This window comes from Stylophora pistillata, chromosome 2 (assembly GCF_964205215.1).
Source record: "Stylophora pistillata chromosome 2, jaStyPist1.2, whole genome shotgun sequence".
Classification (NCBI taxonomy): domain Eukaryota; kingdom Metazoa; phylum Cnidaria; class Anthozoa; order Scleractinia; family Pocilloporidae; genus Stylophora; species Stylophora pistillata.
Window position 1 is genome coordinate 45,369,878 of NC_142520.1, and position 19,105 is coordinate 45,388,982.

General features: G+C 37.3%; 1 protein-coding gene and 1 pseudogene across 2 annotated transcripts in view; both read right to left on the minus strand.

The window, feature by feature from the left end:
* Positions 1-1,282, minus strand: part of LOC111319204 (uncharacterized) — a 5,997-nt pseudogene extending 4,715 nt beyond the window's left edge. Inside the window, exons 1-5 of the transcript XR_015996831.1 lie at positions 1,120-1,282; positions 1,024-1,037; positions 572-819; positions 254-362; positions 1-25 (exon numbers count right to left, since the gene is read on the minus strand). The exon at positions 1-25 is cut by the window's left edge and continues 262 nt beyond it. The product of XR_015996831.1 is annotated as an uncharacterized LOC111319204 (transcript). The remainder of the gene's footprint in view (positions 26-253; positions 363-571; positions 820-1,023; positions 1,038-1,119) is intronic.
* Positions 1,283-5,895: 4,613 nt separating this feature from the next.
* Positions 5,896-14,996, minus strand: LOC111325246 (uncharacterized). Its single transcript, XM_088751049.1, has 9 exons — positions 14,853-14,996; positions 14,495-14,615; positions 14,240-14,353; positions 14,021-14,156; positions 13,579-13,631; positions 13,078-13,128; positions 12,662-12,748; positions 12,116-12,203; positions 5,896-5,942 (listed from the first exon to the last, which is right to left on the minus strand). The coding sequence occupies exons 3-9, from the start codon at positions 14,330-14,332 to the stop codon at positions 5,911-5,913; spliced, it is 540 nt and encodes a 179-aa protein (XP_088607175.1). The 5' UTR covers positions 14,333-14,353; positions 14,495-14,615; positions 14,853-14,996; the 3' UTR covers positions 5,896-5,910.
* Positions 14,997-19,105: the final 4,109 nt, after the last annotated feature.

Genomic DNA, 19,105 nt, shown 5'->3' on the forward strand with positions numbered 1-19,105 from the left:
CCATCTGGGAGGGTGATTTCAATTCCTGTTGCAGTAAAAGCAGTATATAAGATGCCATACTTTTCCACCTTAAAGTTTCTTACATATTGGTCTAGTGAGAAATCAGGCAATTTTGTTTTGTATTGTTTCAGTTGTAAAACTGCTCATTAGTGGTAAGGAAACTGTGTAGTTTAATAAAATTACACTAAACATTATTATACATACTTAATTAACTATTTTTTTATCTTCATAATGTATTTGCATTGAAGCTTACCGTGAATTTCTGTTTCTTGTTAAGTGTCAACGAATGGTTTGAAGAAGGTTGAGAAGGTTTTTCTTCACCAAACCACAAACCACCAAATACTCTGTACTTGCTTTTTCTCCTATGTGCATAAAAAGAAGTTAAGGGGAGTATCAGATACAGTAATGCACCTATCAACATCAAGCCCGAAAGCCGGGGTGGGGGGGGGGGTGGGGCAACCTCCCTTAAACAATGGCTGAACTAGGTTCCCTAATGATGTACAAGTACACGTTCAATTTGATGCAAAATTATCGTCCCATCATCATATAGGCATTTACTCTTGTTACATACCTTAATGAAGGAAGAAGCTCATTGACAAGGAGAAAAAGAGGCCATACTCCAAACTGCGACGAATGGAATATAGCTACACCATCAGTGTTGAGCTTAGGAGAGAGATTATATGGTTCTGACAAAAATCTGCCTGGACCAAATTTCCTCTGATAAACAGCGCCATCATACACATCTTCAATGTTTTCATCGTCTCTTTTTACTCGCTGAAATCTGTACGTTAGACCTTGGTAGTGCGGGCCCCGATGGCACTTGGGTTTATAAATTAGTTTACTACTTATTCATCGACTTCGGTGGGGTGGACAGCGGTAGCACTTTATTCTTTATCTTAGCAAGTACATTAAAATTTTGCTCTCCTAGCGTGGACTGCGGACCACGGGAGCATTTGATCTATAAAGGGCGTGAGTGGCCAGGTATTCCGAAGTTGCTCCCTGATGTGTCTTGCATTTGCTCACCGCTAAACTCAGAACTGTTAACATCACAACAAAAGATAGAGTCATCACACATAAAATTATATTTTCCACGATTGTCGAACTCCTGGTCGTTCTTACCGCTCTGACAAATAGTTGGACAAGGATTCTTGTCAGCTTTAAGGAGGTTAACTCTACTACTTCTTCTACGTGCTGCTAATCGTTCTGGTTTGAATTTGTACGGATTATAGTGACGCATACACGTGGGATATTGCAGCCAATAATCTAACGACGAAAGCGTCATGCGAAAGCGCGCTTTTTCGATTTTGACTTTACATTCCAACGTGCACGTGGACGCCCAAGCTTGCTCTTCGATCAGAATTTGTGTTGTAGTTTTCACCTTTTGTGCTTTACGTAGGAGCTCCAAAGGACAACTAACAATGGCTGACGGAAATTCGAGAAAAAGAAGCATTCCAGCACGTTTAAGGGAGGATAAATTAAAGTGAGAAGGTTGTGGAAACGAAAGTATTGCATGCAGCTTGGTTGTACCGTGGTTGTTGCCTCTGGAGCCAAAACGAAGAAGGATCTAGAGACAATTGTTCAGGTATGTGAACCTTGGACAAACTACATGTACATGCATGGGCTTAAATGACAGGTAATATTTCTTTCAGACGATGCCAATTTCTGAAATTTTATGAGTTTTGACCGGGAGTTGGATTTCATCTTCGAAAAAAAAAAAAAATGATTATCTATAGGGTCTGTAAAGTTAGTATTACCTGTGGGAAAACTCAAGGAATTTGTCGCGATTACCTGCTTGCGCGGGTTTTGTTATGCAGTCGAGAAAACTTCTCTAAATTAAAAGCTCACTAAACGTGGCATGCATACCGGAGGACTAGCTCTGGTGAATTTTATGGCAAAAGATGTTATGTCGAGAATGAATCGATATACGTTTGGTTAGCCAAAAGTGGTCAAGGCTGAAGTTTGTTGTTGAAATATCGATAAGACCGTAAGTTGTAATCTACTGTGTTTTCTAGTTATTTCTGCGGTGATGTGAACGAGCGAGATTGAAAAATAATCCTTCGCGGGCCAAAGATTCTAAAATATCACGGGATCTCTTTTTTTTTTTTTTTTTTTTTAATCGTTTACGCGATATTTGCTGTATCCTTACTCAAAATAACGTTTTTACGAGCGTTTCTCTTGGAGAAACATTGGAAAATTGGTATGAAGAATATTTTTTGCCGTTTTTGAACAAATATAACAATACAATTGTAGTCTAGGCTATTATTTTTGTGTAGGAGTGTCACGACAGGTGTTTTAAAGTAATGCTGGGAAATTAATAATTTATTACAAATCGTGTCTCCAGGCTACAGTGATTTTAATATCTTCGGTTTGATAATCTAGTTTGCATGAAATAGTACTATTTGTGAGGACAGAAAAGCATAGATCTTATCAGAAATTTGTAAAGTCATTTTTCTTTAATAGAAAGGTGCAACTGATTTACAAGTGGTACATACAGTGTAACTCATGCAATGTAATGATGGAACATATTTCTACATGTACCAATAAAATAAGCGCAAAATTTTAATTTTGATATTTAGCAAGAACAAATATGATTGGTGCCTAATAGAAAAGCAGTTCAATCACCCAACAGTGTTTATATTGTTGAATTGAGATATATATAATAACACCAAAGTGGAACAAAGGGGGAAGCCTTACAGTGTCATTCCAAAGTCTCATTCAGAGTTTTCATTGGAAATATAATAACGGTGATAGAAGTCAGTAGACTAAATTTATTCTCAAAATTTTAAAAAAAAAGTAGTACACTCAGGTCACCAAAATTTTAGCAATTAAGAAAATATGTACACTATACGTATGCATTGTAACCTGAATTTTCTCTGATCTGTGATGGCTTTCAATGCACTATTTTATTACCAAATTTGGAAACTGATGGTTAAGGGATATTATTTAGCCATATTAGTCAGAAAAATTCCATTTTGTTGTTGTAAAATTATAAACCAAAGTTATCACTCAGCTGCCAACCAGAGCTGAACAAAAATCTTGAAGGAGCTAATGAGAACTCAATGTAACAACAAACAAATTGCGTAAAGCATGAGAAGCACTTATGTGAGCGTTGGTGGCAAATGGTTTTTTTCTTAATCAGATTGGTTGACTCAGAAGACAGAGCTAGTTTTCTTGACCAGCATTTAGTGAAAGAAGAGTTCTGTAACCTTGGTTACTGTCAGTACTTACATATAGTCTAATGAAAATTACTCTAATTTAAGTATTCCTTTGACTTCTAATATGTGAATTTTTTAGCTACTAAAGATGGATGATGTACATCCATGGGATATAGTTTATCTGGGATGACTGTGAAGATGCCAATTTTAGCAACATATAAATACTATTAAATAACTGTGCTGGTACCAAAGGATTGCAGACAGTGATAAGTAGGTACCCCATTCTAGATACCCTGGGTACAAATAAAGTCTTTATTCTCTGTCCCCCTCAATGGATCCCCTAATGTACAGGGTGAAGTTAGATATATATTTTACTCTGCAGGTTACTTTGGACATTTTAGAAGAAACACTTGTACTGTAAATATGCAAAATGTATCTTAGAGGTATATTTCCTTTTTAGTATCCATGTTGTTAACAACACACCAGCAAATATTCGAAGACGTAGAAAAATTTGATATTCTTAAACTCTCAATAAACATGTATTTGCCAGTGGTTTCTAGAACGAAGGTTACAGACATAATACATTAAGAGCAGAACAGCTAATTACAACGATGAAATAACATAGGAAACACAGATAATACAGGATGAAATATGAAACAAGCGAAGATAGGAGACATTAACTGACAATTTGGGAATACTGCGTTAAGAGAACTAACGTTGCTTGACTTTTAACTAAAAAAGTCCTTGCAAATTTTATAACCCGTGCGAATGTGGCCATATTTATATTATCATGTACTGGGACTGGGGTGAGACGGGGGATTGGTTTCTACACATGTTTTTTTTCTTATTTTGACATTGTTATGTAGTGGGCTGCTCTGCATGTTTCATGCTTGCAAGATGTCTATTTTCCAATTGAAGATTCCAGTCTAGTAAGCCAATAGGCCAAATATACTGGGACTAACTCAAAGTAACTTTGATTACATTTGTTTGACCCTTGAATTGTTAGTTTTGTTAACAAATGAATGTAATTTATTCTGCACTGTTGAAATTACTTGAATGCTGTTGTAGCAGTTAAATATTAAATGATATTGGTTGAGGTTAGTCTACCAGTCATTTGCCTCTCAAGCTTATCTATTTTTGGTGCCCTGGTTTAAATTTAAAACCACCTCAATCTACCAATCTTGTGTAGTTGTTGCATATTCAACCATTTACACATTGGATACCTATTTTCCAATAAGGTTTCAGTGTATCCTCATTCAAGCGTGCTAGTTAATTTGATTACATTAGGACCCTTTGTGATATCTAACCTGGTGAGCATTAGATACAATGAAATATATGAAGTTCATATATTTTGAACTGCGGTGTTAGATACCTATAATGCACGATCGTCACAGTAGATAGCGCTATTTTAAGCAATAGCGAAAATCAGACCTGAAAAAAAAAAAATCAGGCCTGTATGGGATTCGAACCACTGACCTCTGCGATACTAGTGCAGCGCTCTACCAATTGAGCTAACAAGCCAACTGGGAGCAGGCTGTCAAGTTGATTCGTAATAAACCCGTGAAAGTGATAAATCAGATACAATGAAATATATGAAGTTCATATATTTTGAACTGCGGTGTTAGATACGTATAATGCATGATCCTCGCAGTAGATAGCGCTATTTTAAGCAATAGCGAAAATCAGACCTGAAAAAAAAAAAAGAAAAAAGAAATCAGGCCTGTGCGGGATTCGAACCACTGACCTCTGCGATACTAGTGCAGCGCTCTACCAATTGGTAGAGCGCTGCACTAGTATCGCAGAGGTCAGTGGTTCGAATCCCGTACAGGCCTGATTTTTTTTTTTTTTTCAGGTCTGATTTTCGCTATTGCTCAAAATAGCGCTGTCTACTGCGAGGATCGTGCATTATACGTACCTGGTGAGCATTATTTAAAATAAAAAGTTATTGTATTTACTGTGTTAAAACTGCAGGGAGAGATAACTTCCAATATTTTGACCTCTTCGACTGTCTGGTAAAAATCCACTAGATAAAGCTCTTTTAAGACTTCCCCATTCTTGATCTTTGGTACTACATTACTTAGAAAACTTTTCATGGGTTGGAGAATGCATGTGATTTCTTTTATTTGGTTGTTTCATGAAACAATTGTAAAAGATCAACCAAGTTAATGTTTTTCGGAATAATGTATAACTTAGCATTGTTTGTTTACCTGATTCTGAGCGAGTGCAATACGGAAATTTCATATTGTAATCTATGACTTATTTTAGTTTGTCACTGACCAACCACGAACGAGATATGTGTTGAGTGTGTGCAAAAGGCCAAAAAGGGAAAAAAATTCCTATCTTCTCGTTCTAACATAGACAGAGAGTAGTAAAAAAGCCTTATATTTTTGCTCTCTCGGCAAGATTTCCGCACAGCCCCATTTTTCACTACGCGTGCAGTTCGTGGATATAAAGAAAGCAATGGCGGAAGCAGTTGATCGCGTTTGAGACATAGGCCTTGTTTTAGAATAGTATGGGTTAAATTATACCGAAATCTACCCGCTAATCATGATACTATTATCATATTACAGTACGTTATTGAATTAACAGCAAATCCTAACATTTTCCTATTTTTCTTTTATTCACACATAGCCAACTCTGTACTGATTTTTACAACCGAGTACATGTCTATTAAGAGAAAGTCGCTGTTCGATCCAAAGTTACTTCTGCAAATAGGATTTTGGCCGGTCCTGGCTGGAATGATTTTGTACTATCTCTATAGAAAGGCATCTAAGGAATCTGACAAGCCTGAAACAAAGTCGAGCAAGAAAAATAAAAAGAAATGATAAAACTGTAAACAGTTCAATAGTATATGGTGTTACAGTGAAGCCCCTTATTCAGCTGCAGATGGCTATAGCACGGTTCTACATCCCCTCCTTTTCGTAACTTTTTACTCCTGGAGTAATCGGTGCGGACACTAGAACGTAACTCGATTAACTCGATTGGTGATTGAAAAGAGAAAAGGTGACAAGGAATCCCAGAAGTTAGGGCTGTAATTAAGGCCAGATCCTCCATAAACTGAGCAATTTTTTAGCGAGTAGATATGGGTTTATATTAAAATTAGGATATAACACGCGTTGTCATTGGTTGGAAAGGCGTACCCTATTAGAGTTTATAGTTCTGCATCCTTGACCTACATCATAAATAGATACTTAACTACCGGTATTTTCCCTGATGATTGGAAGGTAACCAGAGTCACTCCTATCAAAACTAATCCAAATAATTATAGACCTATATCTGTCTTGACGATTGTCAGTAAACTTATTGAGAGAGTAGTCTTCACCCAGTCAGTAGATGACTTTTTAATGAGGCATGCTCAGTCGGGATTTCGACCTTGTCATACCACTTTGACTGCCTTTATAGATATAACCAGTTATTGTTTATCTAGTACGGACAATGGCTTACTAAATGGAGTTCTTTTTCTCGATCTCAAAAAAAATTTCGCTACTATTGATCATGAAATACTACTTAAAAAGCTCAATTTCCATGGGGTTCACTGCATAAGCTTAAAATGGTTTCAATCATATCTGACTGATCGCAAGCAAAGAACTTATGTTAATGGTTCTCTTTCTGATTACGTCTCCACTGTGTGTGGTGTCCCTCAAGGTTCCATCCTGGGACCTTTATTATTCATCTTATTATTCTTGATTTATACAAATGATCTTCCCGCGAGTGGTCTATCCTCAACACCAAGACTGTATGCTGATGTTACTTGTCTTCCCCTTAAAGCTCATGATCCTACTGATCTACAAATAAAGCTGAACAGTGATCTAAACAAAAATCCAGTCTTGGCTCTAAGCATATAAACTTAGTATTAATGTGAAGAAAACTAAATATTCCATTATTTTGCAAATCCAAAAAAATATTTTGTCAAGTGCTATTTGCGCCAGCAGTCACCCAGCGTTAAACCGGCGTTTTCTTGCCATATCCCTCATCCCGCATACAAAATGGCGAAGAAACAAGGATAGAACATGTTCTGTCATAAATGTGGAAGAGAATGTGGGAACAATGAAACATTCTGCCGTTGTTGTGGAACACTAAAATGGCGTGAAGAGGAAAGTGTGTTGTCCAGCTCGGGAGACGAGAGATTGGCTATAGAACATTACTTTAATAAGGGATTTCGTTACGAAACCATTGTTCACTTTCTGGCAAAATACCATGGGATTTCAATGAACGTGAGGACTTTGAAGAGAAGGCTACGTCACTATGGGTTACAAAGAAGAAACCACCTTCATTCAGAACACACTGTTCGGGAAATAGTTAGACGAGAAATTGTTGTAAAATGGGGTTCACAGGCCTACACGACTCCCCAGTGCGTGTTTAGAGTAGCGTATTCAAAGTTTGGCCCCACTGAGTATGTCTTTGGGCGGCCGTCCTCTTTTGTAAGATACGAGAAACGGATTTTTGTATATTTCGTTACGTAGTGGTTGTGTTTCTATTAAATGCCAGTGTCTCATGCATGAGAATTTGCTTTAGGTTTGGCACTGATGGTTGGTATTGTGTAACACAAAAGGCAAGGTTCGTTGGTTCGTCTTTTGTTTTTGTTGAAGAGCTAATTTCCTGTTTTTTAATTCACTTCTGAGAGGGTTGTGCTAATGAGGTCCTCTCGGTAGCCTCTCTTTAGCAAATGCGCTTCATTGGTAATTTTCTCCTCAAATATTGTTTGAGAGGAGTTTGTTCTTAGAAGTCTAAGGGTCTCCCCTTTTATGAAGTCTCTTTTAATTCCTTGTGGGTGACAGGAACTATAGTGTGTATACTGAAATGTCTCAGTTTGTTTAAAATAAGTACGCACATCAGGAATTGCGTCTTTTTTGAATCGTTCGCCTTTGTAGATGTACAGCTATATTTTTCACTGTCTTGATTGTTAAGTTGTCTTGATTGCTTTCAGCTTGCGCCACGCGCGCTGATTCAATCGTACTACAGTTCTTAGTGTTCCCATTTAACACGCATTTTTTTGGATTTCAAAATATTTTTTTGGACTTGCAAAATATTCTCGGATTTTTAAAAAATGTTTTTGGATTTCCAAATATTTTTTTGGATTCGCAAAATATTTTCGGATTTCTAAATATTTTTTTTTTGATTTGCAAAATATCTTTGGATCTGTGAAACTTTTCGACGGTAAGTTTAAAATAAATATTGCGATTTGAAATATTTTTCGGGATTTGAAAAATATTTTTTGGATTGTCCCTTTTCAGCTTCCGTACGAAGCATATAAACTTAGTCTTAATGTGAAGAAAACTAAATATTCCATTATTGCTACTCAATACAATATCACGCATCTAGATCATCAACCTGATGTAAGATGTGGATAGAGTCAGAACCTGCAGATACCTAGGGGTCGAAATTGATGATACTTTAAGGTGGCACTCTCAAATTGATCAGATTGTTTAAAAAGTATCAGCTCGCCTGGCAATTCTAAAGCGGGCCAGCTAGGGCCCGTTTCTCGAAAGTTCCGGTAAATTATCGGGCCCGGTAAGTCATCCGGTAAGTCCCCGTAGAGTTTTCGGGTGTTTCTCGAAACTCCCGTTAGTTTCGATCCCGTTAATTTTACCGATATCTTGCCCGGTAATTTACGGGAGGTCGTAACCTCCCGTAAAGTTATCGGAGAGTCGCAAATGTTGAAAAACCCAACAAAATGGCGGCTGGGGGCGGACTTTTCTGTTTAGCGCGAAGACCAAGATTATATCAAAGACGCCCCTTTCTAGCCGATATGGCTGACTGTGAAGTCATTGAACGTTTTCGGCTCTCGTGAGGAAGGATAGAGTGGCTCGTTGAGGAGCTTAAGGAAGAACTACAGAGAAACACGAGAAGAAGCTGCCCACTGTCTCCGGAAACCCAGGTAAATATCATTAGTAGTTGTTGTTGTTTTATTGTATACTGTTTGAAGGCGTTTGCATGGAAACACTATATATATAGAAACGGTGAAGTTCTATTTAATTGTTTTTTTTTTTAACTAACAAACAGCAGTGGAGAAAATTATTGAGTAGATAAACACTTTGTCATCTTAACGCTAATTACTCGCTGCGAGTAATGACTTTAAAATGGCTTCCTTGTATGAACGTTCAAATGGGTTCCTGTCACGCAAACCTGATCTTACTGCAAGGCAAACCTGTTTCCCGTGTTTTAATTGCAGATGTTTTTTTTTGTTTTGTTTTTTTTTTAGGAGGAAATTAGTTTACTGACATTATACAGATAGAAATAAACATAATACAGCACAGCGATCGCGGAGACTTGCATTAAACGCGGCCGGGTTGCACAAATGCTGACAATTGTTGCTTACAGCATTAGCTGAGTGATACACGAACAAGTGTACTGTACTTATGATGGATAAACGAAAAGAGTAAACTTTAAAATTCTTCTCCCCAATCACATAATTGTTTTGGTCATATTGTTAATGATATTAGCTTGCTTTATGCTAGATAGCTCGATTGGAGATCGGTGAAAATTACGCATGACATTCGCTGAAGAGAACGATTAAATCACTCTTAAAAAAAGACTTTTGAATTCCTTTCTTTTTCACAATATTCTATACATTTACTTAAGAGAAATTCCCGTCAGTATAAACTGCTGAAATTAAGTGTGTGGCTAAATTTAAAGATTTCAGGTTTACATTGTTTCCTCGGTGGTCCGTATGTGTTGTTTGCTTGCCCTCTGAATATTCTGATTAGGGATCCTGTTTGATTCCCACCACAAATATTTTGTTAGTGAAATTTATCTACAATGCCTTTCAGGTTCTCATATCACTCCGTTACCATACCTCAGGGAGTTTTCTCAAAGTCATAGCTGATACCGTGGGAGTATCAAAGGCAAGTGTAAGCAGATCATTGCTTGCCGTCTCCAGGTGCCTGGAGAGAATGTCTCAAGACTAGATAGTGCTTCCCACACGAAATACTGATTTGAATGTAAGTAATGCTTGAAGCTTAACTGTAAATTACAGAATAGCCAACATGTGGAAAGGTTGAAAAATGTTGGCTTAAATATGTGGGCAAATTTCGATTCTCAATTGTTTCTCAATCTAAAGCAAAGCAGGCGCTCTTACTGGTTGATTTATTGTCTACTATTTGCCCATGGGTGTACACTTATGACATTTGTGGTTCTGTGATGTAGCTCAATAAAGGACTTCTTTAATGCTCCAATGTATCAATGAATATGTTATAAAACAAGTGGTAAATGCCACAGCTGTACACTTTTGAGTTATGGATGTACTTAGGAGGTTTGCTAGGCACTCAAGCCTTCAGTTGCCTTGGGTAACTCTCATGCTTCTTTTGGGCTCAGCAACCTCCTGCTTGCATCTATAACTCTGTAATGTAGGCTATGGCATTTACCATTTGTTAATTTGGTTTAGGAATTTAACGGGTGAATCCAAGAACAAAAACAGTTACAAGGTTTACTTTCTGGACTTTCTTTTCGAAGGTGAAGGGAATGGGAGACATTGAACCCTTGAAGTCTAAAGAAATTAGATGAGTATGATGCCTGAAATTCATAGAAATTGAATACTTTGCTCTTGTCCTACAGGCAACAATGGCTGACTTTTACATTATAGCAGGAATGCCCTGGGTAATTGGGGCTGCGGATGGCTCCTTGATACCCATCAGGGCTCCAAATAGTCAGGAACATTGGTATGTGTGCCATAAGGGCTTTCATGCTATAAACACCATGGCATTGTGCAATGCACAACTGTTGTTCACCAACTTTGTGTGTAGATGGCATGGCAGTGTCCATGACTCAGCCATTTTTTCTGCCAGCATGCTGCACATACACCTAGAAGGTGGTGGCGGAAGAAATGGTTGGCTACTGGGCGATCGTGGATATGGCATCCAGCCATATTTGCTGACCCCTTTCAGGCCCGATAGTGTGTCCACACAACCCCAAAGGAAGTACCAGAAGGCTCACACTAAAACACGGAACACCATTGAGAGGGCCTTTGGCCTATGGAAGGCTAGGTTTCGTTGCCTTGACATTTCTGGTGGGGCACTACAATTCAAACCAACTCGTTGTTGCACTATCATTACTGCAACTGCTGTGCTTCACAACATGTGTATTTTGGACAACACACCACTCCCCGTTTATGATGAGCAACCACAACAGGAACCAGACTTGGTAAATGAGGTGCCAGCTCACCTTCAAAGCAATGCTGGGGTATTGGCGAGAGATCACCTCATAAATAATGTATTCAATTAAGTTGAATAAACATCCATTGAAGGAACATCCAAGTTACTTTAATTATGCACCCACAAGCACCCTGAGCTCCCAATAACAGAAGTTATTTTTTTCTTGTTTTTACTTTTACTTGCTCTCTTTTTGTCTTTTTTAAGCAACATGTTGAATGAAATGCAACAGGCATATGTACAATATTACATATCAACTGGTTACTGAAAATGCAAATTATTACTCTAACCTTGCAGCATATGGTGGCATTGTTCAAATATTTAAAGCAAAGTATGAGAAAAAATAGAATCAAAGTAACAGTAGGATTTTGAGTAAAAGGTTGTAGCTTTTCATTGTGGAAAATAACAATGATGACATTTATTTGAAAAAACAAAAGCCGTGGAGACTCCTTATATGCATGGGATAGAATAATAATTATGCCAGCCATTTATGAATGATATCTATGACAAAAAGAAAAAGATCTAAAAAAAGTCTGAAGGCATGTTTTGCTGTAAATAATATTCCTCACTGTCAGCAACTGTTGTTTTTAATGCAATAACAATGGTATAAGAAAAATACAAGGTGTCAGTAAAAGAAATGAGTTCTATGTGAATTGATAGTGTCAGTGTTTGCACTCTTTTGATCTCAGACTTCCAATATAGACCTAGAAGTTTGATCAATGTTTAAAGCTAGAATAATATTGGTCATTAAATGTCTGCCTCAGAAATCGGTGTTTTAATTAAATTGAATTTCAGTTCAGAGGATAGCCATACCTACTCTTTCCTCTTCTTTCAGGAGGTCAATCTCCATTGCAACCTTTTTCATCTTTAATTTGTAATAAGCAGTCACAGTTTCAAAGTACTAAAGGAAAAAAATAATTGAATGAATCATACTTGCTAATCTCCAATCCTTTAGCGCCCTCTGGGAGATGCTGGGGAGAGCCTGCTTATGGTAAACTGCTAAGTAGACAACCAATGATAACATTGATGTGATTCTATCCAGTACATAAAAGAAGAAGTGGTATTGTAGAATGGGCTCTCAGACAAGATAGGGTTACTTAGTTCTGCCAGCCAACAATGTTGACTCATCAGTTCCAGGATTATAGAAAATACTGAAACACATGCAATGTCAAATTCTGGTACTGTAGTGTTATCCCCTACATGAAATAAATATGTAAGACATAATGTAGACAATATGGTAAGACTTGATTCTGGAACAGTCAAAATCAATATTTATAGCTGCAGTGTACATAATATTGAGAACTCACATGAATTAATCTGAGATTTGATAATTGGATTGTATTGTTAGAAGTATCTTACTTCCAACTGTGCCTGGGCAAGTGATTTTGGAGGAGGTCTTTTCCTTTGCCCGAGTTGAAAACTTGCCTGCACACCACTTTTAGAATCCTAAAAGGCAGAATCATACTAACTCTTAGTAGCTGTTGTTGTTTGATACATTACTTTCTGTGATCATCATCACATGGAACAACTACCATCCAGCACTGTTGGTTGATCCTGGTAGAACAGTTATACTATAACACTGTAATAATTATTAGTTTACTCCCAGCGCCATTGCCTTTATGTTAGCGTCCACCTTCCATGTCCCTTCCTCATACCATGTTTGGCTGCTTTTGGAATAATTTTGATGTTGGCACTAAAAATTTGCATGGCATTTTCAAACGAGTTACTCGAATAGCAAGTGTTATTCACTTTCAGCAAGTATGTAAACATATTACCTTGATAAAAACTGAAGCAGTGTGGTTTGTTTCAGCTGTCAGGCTGACTTCCTATGTATTAAGTTATAATAAAAATATTCACTGCATCAGAACAATTAGTGGAACATGATCATAATCAGCAAATTTATAAATCTATCATTTACATACTTAGGGTTGGCCTGTAGAAAGAAAAGTTTGTCATCTTACAGAGTGGTCAAACCCAAGGCAATAAATGAGTCAATTCTTTTTCCAGGATCCAATACACAGCAATGTAGTGGTCAAAATAAACGTTCAAACTTTAATAGAGCTAACTAATGTTCAAGTACACAAATCTTGAGAGCCTTGACTCACAAGAATGTATTTTTCACTGGATTTCTAACAATTAAGCACTGGATGCACCTTACGAATCCTTTCTCTTTATCTTTCAAATGATAATATTGCAGTTCTAAACCAAACTCATGTTTAATATTTTAACAGTTGTACATTCTATAACAAATTCAAAAATATTAAAAATTATTATACCTCTAAGTCAACTTCAACATTTTCTTCAGAAATGTTTTCTTTGCTTGCCTGCCCTTAATTTATGAAAAGTGAAAGCTAATGAGGTGAATAACAAGGGTCGTAAATGGTTTTCCAAAGGGTTATACAGCTACTTCCTCTTTGGTAAAACATCCCTACTTTCCTACCTTCCCCTTTTTGTAACATTAAACCCCACCTTACTCCCATTCATTTGGTAAATTTCAATGTAGCATTATAGAAGTATTTTGTCAATAACACTTCACGATGTTCATGCTCTTGGGATTTGTAGTGACCTTTCACAGACAAAATGGATATTTCATTCGTGTAACCACAAATTTTGTTGGACAAGATTAAGACAATAATGTAATGATAACAATAATAATAATAATTGATATTCAAACAGACTAACCTTGTTGGGGTAGATTAAGACAAAAGTAATTCTCACCAGCTGTCTCCATGGAATCATGTCCACCAGGAATCCCAGTGAAAGTCTGTGGCCCTAAAATGATGGCAATTTCCTGCTCAGAAGGAGTGAGGCTCTCTGTGCAGGGCTCAGAGAGTTTGGCTGCATTTTCATCGTCCTATAAAAAGCAATTTCATTCATAATTAAATTGCTTTACAACATGGGAGATAAGTGCACCACTCATTTCAAAGCTAGCCTAACCTCATCTTCTAAATGTCCATTTCCTGTCACCCTTAACCTTCTCAGTTCTTTATTTCTGGCCTCCCTCTCCTTCTTCTTCACATTCCCTGTCATGTCTTCCCATCTCTTTTTTATCTGACAATATTTGAAAGTTTGAAGTAACAATTTGATGGAAACAAAGAAATAAGTGATTCACTTTTATAAACAGAAACCTTTCTTTACTTACAAAACAGTTTTGGGTTGCACAATCTTGATGATGTGTATACTATTTTCTACCTGCTCAACACTTTTTTTTCTCCCCACTGTTAACTGCGTTAACAGGATCAGCAACGTAGCCCCAAGCCCATTTTTTCTTTTCCAATGACACTGTCTCTGAGAATTTTGCCTGAAGGCTAAACTAGGGGAAAACAAAATACGCATTTGAGGACTTTTCAATACATTCACTATCTATCAACAGAAAATTTCTGATGTTATTACTTATAACAGGATACTTAGTTTAACTGTTGCCCAGTTTTAAAATTGTTTTAACCATTTGATTTACTATGTGCTGCAACATGAATTTCATCAAAGACTATTTTCACATCATAACTATTTAATATAATTAATATCAATATCAAAACGGAACTTAGCTTACTTGATATTTTCGGTAGGCCTGAACAAGTGCCTCGCTCATAGCTGGAGTGAATCTTGCGCTTCTCGATTTTTTCTCCGAAGACATCTATATATTTAAAAAATTTAAATAACAATAAATTGTCACCATTAAAGTCATCGTGTTATTTTAAGGAGGCTCGAAAGGGTTTTTTTGACCGCGCTGAGAATGAATTCCAAGATACACGCAAGCAAATTACTCGCGAGAGTAAGCGATGGCGCGCGCGATCAGATCCGAATTGTAAACAAACATGGCCGCCATGAGCGTTTCAAAATTGCCGGGTACCTCTAATGTTTCCAGCGGAAGTGGTTGTTTGAGAAACAAAAATGGAAAGTTTACTTCTTGAAAGTAGGTAGGAAAATGTTTTGATGGCAGGACTTTTGCCGAAAGTGGTCTAAAAAAGTTTATTTAACGAGGTAAAGGAGGATGGCGAAGTCAACAGCCCATCAATAAAGTCGCGACGAGTGTATTCGGTACGTCTTACTTTGTTCCGCGAAAAAGTGGATACTTCTGAGTGCTATGACTCGTTTCGCATTGAATTTGATTCCTAATAAAATGAAATGACCGAGACCTTTCCTAAACAACTCACCGGAAGATGAAAAGCAAAATGAAATTATTGTTGGATCCAGGATGGTAAACATTGAAAGTATGTTTCATGAACGGAAATAGAGTAGTAAATGTTGCCACAAAAAAAAAAAAAAAAAAAAAAAAAAACATAATTTTCAGCAAACAAGAGATCGTAAAAATGTAGATGAGACTTTTATTCTGATTCAACCAGAAACGGTAAAATTAAAATAAAATATTCATCTTAAACTTGTGAGAAAGATTGTTTATATTTCACTCGATAAACTGTAAATTACAACTACGAAAATGCAAGCTCGCATTTGTTAAGAAAGCATTGCAAAATTTGTTTTGTTTTCCATTTAAAACGGAATAATGAAAGTTCACGTCCATGACAGTGGCAAAGATAAAAAAAGGAAAATGAAGCCAAGGCTTGTTCCTACCGCTAGTACCTTGAAAAATATAGAAATTCGCGAAATCTGTGACGCCCAACAAATTACTGTTGTATATGAAACCCTGATTTCCGCTTAGTTTGACGCTCATGACAATCTGGAAGACGTCGAAGCAAATTCTTTTAACTCCACATTGTTTTCACTCCTCCACTTCAAATTGCACACAAACAATTACACGGTCAATCTTGGTAGATGTGCATCGCCGAATGAGGCCTTCGATCAAGCCATCTTCTCGGAACAACGACAGGATACCATCCAGACGTCTGATGGAAAGCTTCATCTTTCGACAAACATGTTCCTGAAACTGGCAGAGGCTGGTTTGTCTCGTGTTACACTACAATCTCTGTACGAGAAACTCAACATTAACGGTCTCAATGTTGTACTGGTATTGGCGCCACCTTCAAAATCAACTTGTCATCATATATCGAATTCCGCAAGAGAATTCTCTCTGGAATGTTCTTACATTTCCAACTGTCGTAACAGTAAGCAGTCTGAGTCTCAAATGATGACTTATTTTTCAGGAATGTGTAAAATCACGAAACAATGTGACTCCATCTTCAGGATGTACGATTTTTTCCGCGCTGAGGGCATCCACCGATTAATCGCGCGAACACGGATTCATCCTCGCGTAAATGAGCCCTGGAGTCAGCGGTATCGTTTAAAGCGCGTGACTGGATATAAAAGTGTGAGGTAAATGTAAAAACCGGAAATAAAGCTTGCTAAGTTGATGAACTAATATCTCGAAAATTAGTTCGGTGACCTACCCCGATTTTTTGTGTACAAATTATTTTCATCATTACGCATTCCTGAAGAAAATTCAAAAAAAAAATATCCAGTGGAAAACTTTTTACATTTTAAAACAGCATTTTCCTATATAATTCAAGTTCTGCAAGTTAGTTTTTTTTTTATATCACGTATACAGATAGAGAATGTGATGATGTTAAATAAATTTGAAAAAAAAAAACTAGGTCACCGACTTGGTTTTGAGATATCTTTCAAAAACTGAGTTTTAGAAGGTCTTTTAGCACTACTGTACTGTTGCCATGGCAACAGATGGTGCCTGACGAGCCCCCTTAGAAGATTGCCCTAACATAGTGTTAAGTATATGTCAAGTCATTATCCCGATGATAAGCTTGACAGTCCTGATATCTTTTACTGATTGGCACTTACTGTTAATTGTGGAAAACCCTTTCGAGCCTCCTTAAAGTTCAGTCATATAGTGAGGAAAAGAGAAGAATAGAGTTAAATAATTAACAATAACAAGCTTGGATTAGAAACATGTAATAATAATTAAAAGAAAAACATACATACCTTTACATGTAAAAAAAAGCGTTTGTTGCAAAACAACAGCCCACTTGATTGGCAGACGTACACTACGAGTTTTTTTTTTTCTTTTCCCGCGTAAACTGAATGAAGTTGCCCGCATGGCCGCAAAGAACTCCACAAATACGTAAAGAAAAGCAATTCAACTGCGTTAAATGCATCGAATAGAACTTACCATAAGTTTTAATGCACCTACCTTTCACGCCGTTGCGTTCTAAAATAATAACGTAATCATGTCATCCCTAATCGGGAAGTATGAGAGCGAATCACCAGAAATGACTAGACTCCTACACAAGAACGTAATTGTCGATCGAAGTCTTCGAATTGAGCCAAAAAAGGCAATTGATCCTCATTTTCAAGTAATATGGCTACGCAAAATGACGATCTGGAAATACTTCCGTCTAACCTCATACTAATAAGAAACAAAGCCAAAGTCCCAAAGGAAATCTGTAGTTTTGCCTCTGTTTCTCTTTCTCCAAGAATTGAATGCATAATAAAGTATGGGGTTATACGGGAATCTCGATGATCTCTCTCAATAATTGATAATTTGCTCTCCTCTGATACAACGTTAACTTTGAAGTTAAACTTCGCGGTGTTCTTCAAAAATCAGTTGCAACGACAACAATCGAACATTGAGCCCGTCGAATACGTTATCGAATGATGAGACCGTCGAAAACTTCGCGGTGTTTTTCAAAAAGCGTCACGGCAGCAAATATGACAGCCGAATGTCGAGACCGTCGAATACGCTATTTCTCCTTTCTCGTGCACGAGCGTGAAGCGTGCGCTGGAGATTGGTAACAACCCGCTATTTCATCGGGCCCGGTAAATACCGGGAAAATTTACGGGTGCTTCGAGAAACGCTATTTCGGGCCCGGTAGAGTTTCCCGTTAAACATCCCGATAAGTTATCGGGCCCGGTAGTTACCGGGACTTTCGAGAAACGGGCCCCTGGGCCGTAGTACCGCGTGACACCTTAATTAACATGACTAACACGTACATAGTTAGTAGAGGGGACAATGCCTCGGTTGTTCCTTTTTTCCACTATTGTAGCTCAGTATGGAGTTGTATCGGAAAATGCCAATCTGAGAGACTCCAGAAGTTACAAAATAGGGCTGCTCGTATAATAACCAATTCTGATTATATGACGCCATCTTCTTGTTTATTACATAACCTTGGCAGGGATAGACTTGAAGAAAGGCGAACTAAACAGCTAGCGATTGCTATGTATAAGGTGGTCAATACTCACTTACCACTTCGCCTTCATAATCTTTTTCAAACAATATCGCAAGTCCATACCTATAATTTGAGGGGCTCGGCTCATAATCTCTTTACTCCTAGACCACTCTCTGAAGCCGGAAAACTTAGCCTGCACTATCGAGGTGCTACACTATGGAACAGCCTCTAAACTACTAGCAAAACCCAGACCCGACTGTTACTGCCTTCAAAGAATCCTGCTGACATAGCAATTGCTTTTTGTCATAATCTTAAAGATCTTTTTATTTTAGGATTTAATAGCTCTTATTGTGTGACAAGTTGTAGTATTAGTTTTTAGTTTTAGCATTGCTGTTGGTATATATTATTGGAATATTAGTATTAGCATAAGTTGTATAATTATATTAATTAGTAGAAATAGTGTTCGTTTTAGATTGCTTATGAATGATTATTTGCATATTTAAGTTACAGACAGCCCGATGGAAGAGCATATGTTAAATGAAATTGATACCGTGTATAAATAAAGCTTATGTATGTTATGTATGTATAGCTCACCACTAAATTTTCTCCGATTGTTATTGGTTTAAATTGATCACGTGACGCTATCAGCCCATAGTGCTTGTCCGCGGAAAATACTCGGATAGATAGTACTCATCCGTGAAAAAGTTTGAATGGTTTGACGACCGCGAAG